Genomic DNA, 15,787 nt, shown 5'->3' with positions numbered 1-15,787 from the left:
ACGGCATTCTGTGATAAAGTAAAGATGACAATTATTGACAGGGCTGTCGGGGAAGTCTAGGGAGGCCGCAGACTTTGAATGGCCTCCGTTAATATTGATTTTTTATGAATGAAAGTTTCCCCACCCGTCTTCGGCATGACAAGCAAAAATTACGATAACGAAGCCTTCGGCAATTGACTCAAGGAAAAACAGGTGACTGAACGTTCTTTATTTACGCAGGAACGTTATGCAAATGAGCAGCAGATATAACTATTACGTAGTGAAGTCGTCTCGCAGATATTGTTACCCCGTAGGGAATGCGCACGCCAGCCAGTGATGGTAGGAACGTGACATCGAGAACTCGGGAACGAACACACACACATACACACACACGGAGAGAGAGGGATAGAGAAAGAGAGAGAGAGAGAGAGAGCGAGTGAGAGCGCGCTCAGGGGAGCGGGTGGAGCTGCATTAGTACTTGGCAAGGCTGCTCGTGCTGTCCCTGCCCGCCGTATTGATTTTGTTAGGGAAGTTCTATCGAGTTAAGAGTAGGTTGGTTGAAATCTGCTTCTTTCGGCACATGCACGCAATCGTTCTCGCAAAATCGAGAGAGAGAGTTTGACATCACTCTTCGTTTCGTGTGAGCGGCGGCGTTTATATTGCGGGGCGCACGTAGAGGTTGTTGCTATTGAGAACGCTCCTTGGTAAATAATTGAAAGCAGTGACTTGTTCGGAATTGTTTTTACATGAAAATCAATAAATTACTGGATTAACTATCAAATACGGCCATTGTTATATGGTTACTGGATTAATTATCAAATACGGCCATTGATATATGGTTCTAAGCTAAACTTGATCAAGTTCTCGTTCTTCATGGTATCCAGGTTCCTCGAAATATTAAAGAAATTACCTGTATATATATATATATATATATATATATATATATATATATATATATATATATATATATATATATATATATATATATAATATTATATATTCACCTACATGCTAGACTTAAGGAGATATCACAGCTTCCCCAAATTAGAAATCATGGTGCCTTCGCAGTTTTTCTTGTTCAGTATTAGAATATTCAAATATATGCCAGACTCTGTGATTCGTGAAATTAATATTTTATTAATTAATATTCAGTATTTTTTCAAATAAATAAAAAATCAGATTCTTGACGACCAAAACGACGTGATTCGTTAACATGAGCAATACATAATCTGCTGTGATGTCATTGTAGTGATACGTATACCAAGCGTGCATTTCCGTTTTCAAATTTTTCCCTGCCAACAATAAGCCGTTCCACCTCTTACACCGCGGATCAAGTCAATACAGATTGTCTAATTTATTCTGTAACACTGCGTTGTTCTGCTACGGTGCACGCAAACGTTCACTTCTGGATACTGAGGAAACTTCCTAGGGCATTTTCTACTTCCTTCCTGCACTTCTGAAATATATACTTTTCACCAGCATATCAACCTCCAATCTCTAAAGAACACTTAGGTTAACCTTTTTACTATTGTATAGGTCGCATTTCTCACTTGCAGTCCTCCCAAATGCGCAAGTATGACAAGCAATTCGTCTTCAAAGCTTTAACCTTAGCCTATTTTCTGACTTTCCAATCATTGCACATTCCTTGTTAAAATTTGTTGCGTCATCTTCCTTTATTTTCCCAGTTACTCTCGTAACCTAACCCTGGCTAATATTTACTATCTTCTCTCTTTTTTTCCCCAGCCTGTGAAACTGACCTTTGCTGTCACAAAATAAAATAATCATCAGCAATCACCAACTCCTCTATGCTTGTTCCATAATCGCTTTTCTTCCGTAGAAAAATCTGAACATCTTTTTTGGGATAAAAATTAATGATAGCTGTAGAGACACGATATCTTATGGTCTAAGAATAATTTTAGAGCAACAAATCGATCACTGAACCTTCTGCATGTTACGGAACACTTCTGGCTTTCCTTATATAAACTAATAATCATTTTCATCAGAATAACCTCGACAACAAACCTCTTCAGCTCCCCATACTTTATAAGTCTATAATATAAACTTTATCTTATATCCCAATATAATATAAACTATTTTATATCTATAAAATATAATCTCTTTTACTTTAGATCTCTATATAATATAGTCTCTTTTAAGCATTTTCTAGATCCATATCAGCCATGCACGACGGTTCTGTACTGTTAAATAGTTCCGTGTCTTCCTTCCTCAGACAAAATCCTACCATAGACATCCCAGATACATAAATAATGTTTTTCAGTCATTCTTACAGACAGCCCTACTGTCTTTCCCCATATACCAAAGAATTCCTTCAACCATTCTCTTGGAGTCAGTGCCTCAACCACAAATATCTTGATCACTTTGATCAGCCACTCGTCTGCACTGTCAAAACCTAGCCACATGCATCTCACCTTTAATCCAATAAGAACCCTTAGTGTATTTTCATTCTTCAACTTAACTCTACCTGTTTCACTCTTGGATCGTTCAGGTCTGCCTTTCTCCTCTCCTCAACATTCAGCAAGGGGATACCGTATTAACAGACATTACCTTGATTTGCATCTTTTAATCTGAGATTCACATGACATGGGCATTTTTTCTGCATTTACTTCTCTATACTGCAACTAATTATTTTCTCCCTTAAATACTTGCTCGGATTAAATTCCCAATATATTTAGCTTCTTTGAATATTTATCTCTAGACCCCTTGTATTCATTTTCTTATATACAGCTACATTTTCACGATTACTTCAGCCAGGTAATGGTCAAGTATTTTCCAACAGCTCCTCTCCCGTATTGCCAACAACTAACAAATCCACCTGCTCTTTCCCAAGCTCACAAATCTACTTTAAGGACCACTTTGTGCAAGCAATCAATCGCCCGTTTCAGTGTACCTTCCACAAGATTCTCATTCCAGATCAACTACTGTGCTATGTACTGCCATACCTTCACATTAAAATCATCCAGCACAGCCACCCTCCCCAGTCCTTTCCAAACCTAAGTAGATAGATTCAGAGTCCTCCTGTACATCTGCTCTCACTTTTCCAATCCTGGACCATATGCAATCACTGTCAACTTTTTGACCTGCCAAACTCATTTCTACACAAACAATCCTTGGGTTAATAAATTTGTACTGTCTCACCCAGCCCCATCAGTCTTTGTGACACAAGCATTAATCTCTCCCTTGGCCTACACCAGTCAGCCAATCCGGACACAAACACTCATCATCCTTAATAGTCTTGAATACTTCGCAAGACTTAGTCAGTTGCATAAATATTGCCCATATTAACGAATCAAATTGTTCGCGTAACAGTGAGCGTAAAGACTAATATAATAATCTAATACTTTAAAAAATATTGAATGTCACGAAATCAAAGAGGTTCCGCATATACAGTATATGAATATTCTCGTTTTCAAGATTAACTCTCTATTCTTCTCTTCAGTACCACATCGACACATATTTAAAACTACAGGACTTAATAATTTGACTCGTCTCTGTCTGCTTGTAAACATGAGTACAGGGAGTGGGGTTGCAAACCCCACGCTTCTGGCAATTTGGCGATTTTCACATGGTATAGTGGTCAGAATGATAAGTTTCATTTCTCAGCATATGTCGGAACTTCAGAAGTAGCTGTCAGATGAGGCAGATACTAACTGGAGTTACTAGGGATATTGCGAGCATTTGAATGTCAAAACTAATGTTTACATGACTACTCATCAAAACTAGTAAGAGACTCAAATGTAGCTCACCATGACAAGTTGAATCAATCCTTCACGGGAAAAGCTAATAACATTTGAAAGCTTTGGCTTGCTGTCTGAGAATATCCTAGTCACCTGTATATATATATATATATATATATATATATATATATATATATATATATATATATATATATAATATACATGTGTATGCATATCTATATGTACACACATGTATGTATGTATGTATGTGTGTGTGTGTATATATATATATATATATATATATATATATATATATATATATATATATATATATATATATATATATATATATATATATATATATATATATATATAAGACTGAAGCAGATGCCCTTATCCTATGTAATTCCCTTTGGACGTAAGATATTACCAAAGTAAACTTAAATTTCCCTTTTATCACTGTCTCGTCTATTTATGGAACATCCGTAATATCCCATATGATATCATTTTTAACTATCCTGCCATCAGAATTAACTTTCAATCTCATATTACACCTCAAGTCCATATATCAAAAAGGATGATTCTTAACCTATGGTGTATACAACCTTAATGTCGTATGCAATCTGAATCTATTTGATTTCCATATTATTCAACCTCACTACTGCTTCCTCCATTTAATGTTATTTCATTGAAATACCCGGACACAGATACACATATATAAACAAGTTTCCTCCCCTGCCTTCCTTTTAGGCTCCTACCTGAACGCCTATAAACTCTAAATCATCTGTCAACCTCTTCCATGCTCTCTCTCTCTCTCTCTCTCTCTCTCTCTCTCTCTCTCTCTCTCTGGATACCACATGGCTATGCAGATATCTCGTTCATTTTAAGATCTTCCCACTACTCCTCCCTTGAATCCAAATTTTATTTTTATTTTTCCCTGATGTCACCCAACATACTTAAAGCAGAAAATGAATCTAGAGTATGACGGAAATTTTTACTGTCGAGTTATGGTATACGCACTTTTTCGGGCCTAGATGGCTAAACGCCATTAGTGAGAAATAAAAAGCTTCCTGTGGGTACTGCTTTACAATCTTAAGAACAGAATAGAATACAGAATTTAGGCCAAGCGCTTGGACCTATGTGGTCATTCAGCGCTGATTGACAATCATAATTATTCCTCCGACTTGTGTACTTTGTTTTATACATAAATTTTATCGTCTTTCTTTTTCCATGTGTTATCTATTTTAGCTGTTGAAAAAACCGCCTACCTTTCTAGCTAATCAATGGCGATACTTTTTCACGAATGCTGACGCAAATTACTAGGTCTATTAATTCCTGTTAAAAATAACTCCCGGAAAGCTATATTCAACCTTCTATACACAAAACGTATGATTCTAAACGAACTAAGGCTTTATTTATAGTAAAATTTTCAACATCTATAGATCCTACGTGATATGTTTAATACTTTATATCAATGTCTCTCTCAACTTATCAGGAAAACCTGTGCGATAACATGAATGACAAAACTTTTGTGGGTAATTCTGAAGGTGACAGCCGTAAAATTGTTTAAATTTGCTACTAAGTAGCAGTGTCATGCTACATGACAATCTCTTTAGTGTCGCCCGTCCGTTTAGAATTTTTTTTTTTTTTGTACAAGTTTGAAACACTTGTACTATGCATAATACACGGGTACAATCATAAACAAATAAAATAAAACTGATATAATGGTAGCTTGTAACTCGCAAGTCATCGATGGTTATAAATTTACGAATGCCGATTGTTTTGGCCATTATTATGACAACATTTAACTTTGTTTACTCTACATCTCATTAGGTTTATGGAAGACTAATGCTGGAATCAGGGATGTCGATTTTGAGTTGGTCAAAGTTGGATAGTATTTGTTGTTTAAATACACACCTGTATAGTGTGTGTGTATAAGTGTGTGTATATATGTATGGACATATGTGAGAAATTAAGAATCGATTTATATGACACGCACAACAAACACACATATAGGCCTATACCAACTTAACTATATGGAGTTGGTAAAAATAGGCATACAAACGTTGGAATTCCGGGTTTCTTGGTTGAACAGTGGCAAATCTACATAAAAGAATCGGGGATTTATAATCGCAGTCGTTATAAAAGTAAAAAAATTGATAAAATAAAATTTAACCTAACCTTTCTGACCGGCCATGTTCAGTCTCTGTGGACCAACCTTAGCCGAAACTTAAAATTTAAAAATGTTCAAGAATACATCCTAAATCAAGCCTACTTTAATCTGGATGGATAGACAGATAGGGGCAACAGAACACCTGATAGGTTATTTATCCCCTCCAAAAGCCATCTTTATATGGAATATGGACACAAGGGCACCTTACGCTCCTTGAACAACATGTCAGGTGCAATGTCGACCAGCAACTGTGGAAAATGGCCTAAACTAAAAATAAAACTATAAAAATGTACATTTTACGAACGTTACCTTGCTTCTTCCTATCGCCAAAGTCTATGCTTGCTCAGCAGATAGTTCACAAGACTGGAAACACTATTAATTACACTCGAACACAGCGTCAACCTCTACATTGGATGCCAATCACAGTTAAGCGTCCATATCTATTTCCAAACTTGCCTCCTCCTAAAGGGCTGAAATAACCATACACACCATTAAGCTACTGTTTTAATTAAATAAAAGTCTTTGCTTTTCAACAACTCGATATATATATATTGCTTTTCAACAACTCGATATATATATACATATTATCCAAGTGAGACGTTTAAATTTGTCGGCGGTATTTAATTCCGGATTATCGAAACATGTCACGAAATCTCTAGTTGCCACGTTTGCCCTTTCCAGCTCAAAAGCTTCAAATCTGTGAAAAGTTCATATATTTTTTTTATTTTTTTACTTTGGTACTAATATTTATTAAGTAGAATGGCTGTCGGCCTTTAAAAATAATGATTGGCATCTCCAGTAAAACTTACTATTTTAATATTTCATAGGTGCGAAAGACTGTCAGTATATATCACGCCAGTATTTGTCAAATTCTATCACGGTCATTTTTGCGTGTCTAAAAGGTTGTAATATATTCTATGTTTTTATTTAAAAAAAATATGTCTGGCTTTGATTTGTTTATCACTTATTCTCTTAGCCTTGGTTCATAAAATCGCTCGTTCACTAGAGCGAATGAATTCGTGCAACACTGTCTGTTTTTATTATTTAATGGAGCACGACACCATTTTCATTAAGGGATAGTGTTGGTAAATTATTCATGATAACTTTGGGAAAGACTGAAACATTGTGGGGGTAGTTTGCCCTTTAGGGTGGGTGATGGTGCCTAAGTGAGATGTTCGTATCCCTTTATTTAAACATTACTGCTTCTTTTTTTTTTTTCAAAATAAATAACCCGTCACTGATTAAAAAATACCGTGCATTTTTTTGCCTAAACACAATGGAGTACAATGCATAAATGCCGATTTTCCTTATTTTTAGTGGTTTTACTTTCATTCCTTTTATTGCATATTTTTTTTACTATACAGCCTATCCTCAAATCAGGATTAAAAAAATTATTTTATAACTTTTGTATCTTATCCTAGTTTGCAGGGTACATAAGTGGGCCTAACATCAAGCAAAGTTAATACCATATAGTATGAAGTTTGGGGATTAATTAATTTTATACAAGGAAAGCTTTCAGAGTAAAAGATATATCATTTTCATGTCGTAAGGTTTGCAAGGAATGTCTTTGTTGTGTAAAGGTGTAATCTTGGGAGACATTTAGACACATATGTTAGCCATTGAGGCCATGAAACCCAATTATTTGACCAATAATCACCATCATCATCATGTAACAAAACTTGATGGCCCAGCTTTCAAGTCAAGAGGTCCCACTAGGGAACTAACTGAGACCCAAGGAAATCATACTGGCTAATGCTTCAAGTGTTATTGAAACGGAATGTTCAGGAACCATCTTCAGTTCAACAATCTTGGCTACCTAGATCACATTTTTTATCAGCCTCTTTTATTTTATTGTATGGTAACATTTTTCTTTTGGCCTCATTTATTGAATTTTGGTAGGATGGGCCATTCTGCTGTTAGGGTTAGGCTATGTCAAATGTTGTAATTTTGTTTCATTAAGAGCTGGTCACCTGTGTGATCAGCCAATATAAATTAATAGGGAACAGTCAGTCACCAAACATGCTAGCATCTCATTTTTAGTGAGACATAAGCTTAAGCTCGCACTTCTAAACAGAATGTAAAACCTACTACAAAGCTATTTTGAGAGTATCAATTAAATGGAAGATATTGACATTTTCTAGGACTACTTCCTACCTAGTGGAGAATATTTCGCCAGTGTTATTAGCAAGCCTTAGTTGAAATTTTGCAAAAAATTTCATTAATAATATCTCACAACACAAGAACAAATTATACCCTACAATTAGAAAGTAATGAAACTGAACGAAAATGAAATATGTGAAATGATGCCCAGTAATTTTGACTGGTTCTAAAAGCTGAAATCTCTGGCATTTGTTGATGCCTTGGCAGGCAGAAAGTGTTCAGTTAACCCAGGGAACCTTTTTTTAATGTATTAACCTACTGTACTGGAGCCTGCTGATTTTTTTTTATTTGTTTGCACTAAAATGCAGTATTTGGGATTTTGCATGACAAACGACGGGTATTTGTACTGAAAAAATGAATTCAGAATATGCTAACTTGTGATTCTTATCATTTAAGTACTGTATAGTACCTTCAGTTTTACTTCTATAAGACTTGAAAAAAGTTCACATGATGGCTTTAAGTGACTGCCCCAATTGGGACTTCTCATCAAATATCCTAATGGCACAAAGCATTTGTCAACTTTACAAGTAAAGCATCACAAGTTATGCAAATGCAAGTTTTATTTAAATTATATATGGCTAATTAGATTATTATATTCCCCTTACAGATTTCTCTTGTATGGATTTTATGAATAACCTAAATATTTCAAGGTCTTACGTTAGCTTATACAGCACTACATTTTGATACAGAAAAGTAAATTTTCATGAATATTTAGTATAGAAAACATTACGTATCGAGTGCCATGCATTTTGTAACAACATTTTACTTCAGCAATTTTAAATGTTTTTAATTACTATAGTTATTTTTATGTCAGAAAATAGTTCTATGATAATATTGTCATGTCTGGAAGGTATCTAATGGGTACATATTTTCTTTTCCAGATGACAAAACATCGATGATGGAGAAACTAGTGCCGTGCAGATAATGATGCCATGAACTAAGAGCAGTTCCGTGGTTTCATCTTTCTAGTCATCACAATAGCCGTATTGTGCGAGTGGGTGAAAAAGTGGTCCTTTGAAAATTTTGCACAATGACTTGAATACTCATTTATTATCATTCTTGGAATGGACCATTCTCAGTATGCCCAGTAAGTCATCTTCTAATTTTTATCTACATAAATTAAGGGGCTTCCATTTGAAACGTCTGAAAAGACAGAAGAGGCAAGCCGGTACTTCCTTGAAATTTGTGAATTCTTCCATTCCTTCTCTGCAGACATCAGGTACAATACTGTTGGAAACGAGAGAAAGTTCGCCTGATCTATGCCACATCCGGGGTTCAGCTCCTGCTGTCAAGAGGTATAAGGAAATCAAACAAAAGAACATTACAACACACACTCTGAAGCTACAGGATGGGAGGCCTCTGATGAACACCTCTAATAGTGATGTAAAAGAAGTTGGGAAAATTAGTGAAAGTTCTAAAAACTATTTTAAACACTTTTGTACATCTTCAGTCAAACACCTAGCACAAAGGAGTTTGCTTAAAAGCAGGTTGTTACTTGGTCGAAAGAGAGCAAACCTACCTGACTCCGAAACGAGAGGTTCTGATGAAGGAAAAATAACTGAGAGGAAAATTGTATCACTGCCTAATAATTTAACAGTAGAGGCTATTCATTATAAATGTAAAATTTTACAACTCCACGATACCAAGTGTAATTGTTCAACCCCACGACTCCATATTTACCTAACTACCAATCACAGGTGTGGTGACAAGTGTTCTGCAGAGTCATACCAATATTCAGATAATATTTCCTCCAACTCTCCTGCAGACATTCCTAGAAACAAGTATATTTTTGCAGTCATGACGGGGAAATCGAAAGCAAAAGGGCAGCTGAAGAAAATTGCTGCCGATCAGAAAGTGAGAAAAACTCCCAGGAAGAGAGGTGTTAAATCTCTGACCAACCTCTCAACTTTCAACAACAAACCACAAGGTAGCAGAAAGAGTCTCATGACCATACGAAATGAAGAGCCTGAATCTGAACTGTTAGGGGAAGAATGCGAGTCTTTGCCCACTATAATGAGTACTCTCTCTGGTGATGTTGAATACATTGTTCTCGATGACAACACTTTTAATCTGAATGCAAATAATATGACTAATACATCACAAGGAAAAGACGATCCTAGAAGTTCCACCGCAGTTGAAGAGGATGTTAAGCCAGAGATTCAAGGTTTAGTAAATGCACAAACTCAAAAGAAAGCAGATCCTGGGAGGACATACTTGAACGATGTTTGTCAGAAGTAAGCTACCAGTCTGGTAGATATAAAGGTGGCTTAAGTCAGCTCCAGGACAATAAAATAAAGAGTGAACCGGCTGAGGAGGGAAATACAAATAAAAACACAGAAGCATCAAGTAGTCTTGCAGAAGTATGTACAAATCACTGTCCTTCTATTCGGGATATATTTGGGGATGTCAACATCAAAGATGAACCAGTTGATAACATTGATGAAAATGACATGTCAGTCGAAGCCTTCAGCCAAGAAATAATGAAGCTGACGGACGCTGAAAAAAGTGGAAACGGCAATTCTTGGTCTGTTGATAAAAATAATTCTTTAGATCAAGACATATCGTCAAATAAAGGACTTTTTGCTGGACTTCTCAAGGAAGAAATAAAAGCGACCAAAGATGAAAGCAAGGAAGAAAGTAAGTCTAGTACGGTAGTGCATGTTAAAGAAGAAATTGATACAAATAAGGAATCAAAAGATAATGATGGCGATGATGATGATTACAGTTCAGACAGTTCCCTCGGCCCACTTCAGATAGATGAAGGAGAACAGCCTCCAGCTGAAGAAGAACCTGTCAATGTTCCTGTGATGCCGACTCCTGCTACAAGTCTAATATTGCCAAGCGTCAACATAATAAGTCCATTCAAGATAAAAATCTTTTTCGGTACTCCTCACCGTGTCCATCTTGAAAAACCTCATGAGTTGTTTGAAGCTGCCACTGTTAGCGCACCTGTTACTGGAGCAAGTCAAATCCAAAACAGTGTAGTTTCAAATAAAGGCAGTGAAAAGAAACACAATGTGATGGAGGAAGAAGATTCTGAAACAGACTCCTCACAAGCATTAGTCCAGAGTGAGCCAACACCAATGCCAAGTCTCACCTGTGCATATTGTCAAACAGTTTGTTCTGATATCAAAGCATTAGCAAAACACTTTGAAGACCATCAGAGGGATGGGCTTATTATTTGTTATTTTTGTCAAAAAAGTTTTGGCGATAAAACAAGCATGAAGCGGCACATGAGGACTCACACGGGAGAAAAGCCTTACCAGTGTAAGGTGTGCGGAAAGAGATTCAGTCTTCCAGGTAACTTTAAAAAGCACAGAGATATTCACGAAGACATCAGAACTGAGCCTTGTGAGGTATGCGGGAAAACTTTTCGGCGGAAAGAGCACCTAAAGTATCACATGAGGACTCATACTGGAGAAAAGCCATATACCTGTGGTGAATGTGGCACTTCCTTTACAGCCAGGTATTCTTTGCAAATCCATATGAACATTCATTTGGGAAAGAAGCCTTACAAATGTACTTACTGCACCAAAGCCTTCTCAGACAAATCCACGATGCGTAAACATGTTCGCGTCCATACAGGTGAAAAACCGTTCCATTGTGAAATGTGTGGTAGATGTTTTGGGGAATCCGGCACACTAGCAGCTCACATGGCAACACATCGAACTGAAAGACCTTACAAATGCAAGCTGTGTTCTCTATGTTTTAAAACAACAGGAGGATTGAGACAGCATGAAAAAATTCATACTGGGCTGAAACAGTATGCTTGCAGGTTCTGTGGGGTGAAATTTTTGCAGAAATATAACATGACAATGCACGAACGAATTCACACTGGAGAAAAACCCTATTCATGCAGCCACTGCAGCCGAAGTTTCAGGAGCCGATCGTGCTTGGCTAAACACGTTGTCTTGCATGGGGGAGAAGAAGAAAGACGTTATGAGTGTGAACACTGCAACAGTCGGTTTTATCGCAAAGCTCACCTCAGAAGACATATAGACACACATTTAGGGATTAAAAATTATGAATGTGATATCTGTTCAAAGAAGTTCTGTACGCGAATTAGTCTTGTCAATCATCTGAAGACCTTCCACGCCCAAGGTGCTAGGAGATTTCCCTGTACCTGGTGTGGGAGAGTATTCAAAAGACAAGTTTATGTCCATACTCACGAGTGTATAAGAGATCCAGAGAAAGTGGAGCAATACAAGAAACAAATGAGAGCTGCCGCCGCAGCTGCGGCAGCAGGTGACAACACCCAATCTAAAGATGACAAAAATGAAAATTCCAGTGATACGGATTATTCAAACATAGACATAAAGAGTGAGCCAGAGGATCTTGTGGAAGAAGTCAGTGGCTTGGGATCAATTGAGAGCGTCATTGGGAATGCAAGCTTTGATGCTCAACCGGATTTGATAAAAGAAGATCCATCTTGAGCCTTCAAAGAGTGACATGTGATAGCACCCTAAATTTTACAGGTCAGGTCAAATGGTAAATTTTTTTTCAATTGGGCGAAAGTTACGCATTTACAGTATTACAATTCTCTCTAGTCCTGGTGTTGTGCAGCTGTACAATCACCCGCTTTAGTCTCTAGGGTATTCATAATGAAGTCATACGTAATGGTAAGATGATCTCAAAGGTATTTTAAACAAGATTTTGCTCATTTCTGTTCCAGTGTTTTCATTGACTGAATAACGTACTAGCATCGTTACTGTACTGCCAATGTATTGTCCTTACAAATGAAGGCAAATTGTAAATTGGCTTTGTACCTGTTTACCATACTGGTTTACAGATATGATTTAGCATAATGTGCCATTATAATTTTGATTATATTTACTGAAATTCTTCATCTCACAAGCTTTGTTATATTTTGATACACTTTTTCCATGGTACTATTACAGCTGTTTCCACATGCAAACTGGGTATTACTACTTATGACATAAATCTCATATAAGGATCTAGTCATTTTTTTCTTATTTATTACTAATTTATTTTGTATTTATGTGAATAAAATGTAAGGCAAGACCAATGAGTTTGTTTTACTAGTAAGCTCAAAAAAGGTGAAAGTGTATAAAATGCCAATTTTCTTATTAAAATTGGTTATTTCCTTATTCACCTAACATTTATATGGCTATGTTATTGAGCCAATGCTTGTTTGGCAGCTGTGAAAAAGAAAATGAAATAGAAGAGTTTTACATGGTTTACAGGCCTGTCTCAACTTCAAATGTTTATAAAAACATTACCTATTTCTTCTGTGGATTTATATAATTTTCTGTATGGAAACCACTACGTTGTTCCACTTACCTGTTATTTGATCTTTTCTCTCAAAGGACCAACTGACCAACTGCATGAACATCATATGCTTTTGTACGGTTGACAAAAAAATATTGAATCAAATGCATGTGCTGGAGAGAGTAATATTTTGCCCACCTCAGCCGAGAAACCAATTTCCTCTCCAGCTTTTTACCTGCATAAGAAAATGAAAAATGTCTAATATGTCAACTCTGCTTGGAAAAGCACATTTTCATTACTGTTTAGGTATGGTAACAGAAGATACCAGTAGGTAAATGATTGCTAGATGAATGTATGTTATGCCGAGTATGTACAATGCATAATGAACTTTATGTACGCTACTGCAATATTCTTTCTTTAATAGGATCATCCACCATGCAAACTTAAGTGACTCACACTAGCATTGTCTCTCAGCTGTCAAATACTATAATGTACGTTTGTATACATTCAAGACAAAAAATATTTTTGTTCTGTACAAAAAAATGTAAGAAACGACACTGCTGAAACATTACCATAACCAGTAAAACTATACTGTAAAGCAAAGCAAAGCAGAGTACAGTCAACTGTAACACTGCCAGATTCTTTTTGAGTTGCCTGTAATTATTTATACATTTATTTTTCAATACACAGTTAGGTCAAAAGTAGTCTAGATACTCCAGTATATGGGAAAATATCTTTTGAAATTTTGGCAACTGCATAAGATATAAAAATTTATGTAAATACTGTTATGTCAGAATTTATATAAAAAAACTGCAAACACTAAAAAAGTGCACATTAATGCTACCACTGTTTCTCACCTTTCAAATGTTATGGTGCAAATTACAGTACATTCATGTACACCGATTGAGAAACTATCAGTTGTTGTACTGTACAAGGAAAACGTTTTTACAGTACTGTACTGAAGTCTAACTGTAGTTGGTGGAAATATGACGTAAAGTGAAGCAAAGCACAACGATGTCAGATTATTTCAAACTAGTTTTAATCATTAATTACTCCATTAATTTTCCACTGTACAGTAGCAGGGTTCTTGTCCTTTCAAGCTGATGGGTACCATCAGTCTCTTATGTAATTATGAGACCACCACCATAATTTTGCAAATTATAAAGCTGACCAACTGATTTATTAAAGTTTGGTGTGATGACCTGGTACTGGAAAATTTATAAAGCTGCCCAACTGGTAAGACCCATCTAAAAAAAACCCAAAACTAAAAAGTCTCTTCTGTTGAACGTTTACAGACGACACTGGTTAAGATCTAATGTTTATCATGAAGTTATTACCATTCATGAGACTCCACACTGGGCATTTTGATAAATAATTATATACAAAAGTTGTTTGTTTTCATCTTAGGATAACATATTACTATGTACAAAGAACACAATTATTTCTCTACTGTATGATGTCTCATATAAAGGTACAGTATTTACTAAAATAAAAATAATGTAATCTGCATTAGTTGAGGTGCATAATTTTATCAAAAAAGGAATGTACAGATATTGGTAAAAATAACTGATCCACAAGTGGGTAATCATTCAGAATCTGGATCAGCCAATATAACTGAAGATTATTTGGGGAAATTTATCAATTTTACATTTACTGCAACTTTTACAAGTTAAACAGTTTGCACACATTACTCAGCTGTAATTAAAAAAAAATACCAGCAAATAATCACTAAAACTAACTGCGATGGAGCACAGACAAGTGTTTATGCATTTGTAATGTTTTGTATAATCACAGATGACAAGTCTTACATCACATGAACCAGCACTTTCCCAGATGTAGGTCCACAAAAGAGGTGGTGCTCGTGAGCAGAATTTTAACAAACGTGAAAGGTTGCTGTCAGACAATCAGAGAGCACAGCAGTGCGCACAAGCAACAGGCTTGGAATCATTGAACTGTACAGTAATATTAAAACCACTCTATATACTGTACAATACTATACAGTATTCTAATGGTAATCTATTTTACTGGTGACATTTTCAGTTCATTAGTTATGGAGCCTAATTCTTTTGTGGTAGCCATCAAAAAAATAATTAAAAAAAATTTTTTGTGCAAGTTAAACCTAGTGCACACTAAAGTTTGTACAGTAACCTATCAAATTATCAGATAGACCCTACAGAACATATAATCTGAACATCCAAGATATTCCACAGATAATACTTCCATATAATACCTCACTAAGCTAAACTATACTTTATATTTATCATATGATTCAAAAGGACTTATCAAAAGTGAACCATGTATAAAAAGTTGACCTAGCAAAAGCCACCCAAATAATTTAGCTGATAAGTTGAGGGGTTACTGTGTCATTATCCAAAATCTTTTAAAATGATTGCCAGTATGTTTTTGTGTACAGTGAATAAACAATTAAAAAAATTACTAATTAAAATGGCTATCAAAGCTAGCTATCATGAGTATCCCTGATGACTTTACGAGGGTTTGTGTGTAAAGAAACCCTGACAGCTCTACTGAGTTTTTTTAAAACATGTTTAAT

The 15,787-nt window shown here is 35.9% G+C and overlaps 1 protein-coding gene across 1 annotated transcript; it reads left to right on the top strand.

Moving 5' to 3' along the window:
- The first annotated feature begins 8,938 nt into the window (after nt 1-8,938).
- On the top strand, nt 8,939-12,582 carry LOC136826127 (uncharacterized). Its single transcript, XM_067083114.1, is given in 2 exon segments — nt 8,939-10,171; nt 10,174-12,582. Coding segments are annotated over 2 exon segments (3,351 nt in total). The 5' UTR covers nt 8,939-9,087; the 3' UTR covers nt 12,441-12,582.
- Nucleotides 12,583-15,787: the final 3,205 nt, after the last annotated feature.

This window comes from Macrobrachium rosenbergii, chromosome 40 (assembly GCF_040412425.1).
Source record: "Macrobrachium rosenbergii isolate ZJJX-2024 chromosome 40, ASM4041242v1, whole genome shotgun sequence".
NCBI classification, from domain to species: domain Eukaryota; kingdom Metazoa; phylum Arthropoda; class Malacostraca; order Decapoda; family Palaemonidae; genus Macrobrachium; species Macrobrachium rosenbergii.
This window is presented reverse-complemented; position numbering and strand designations above follow the sequence as displayed.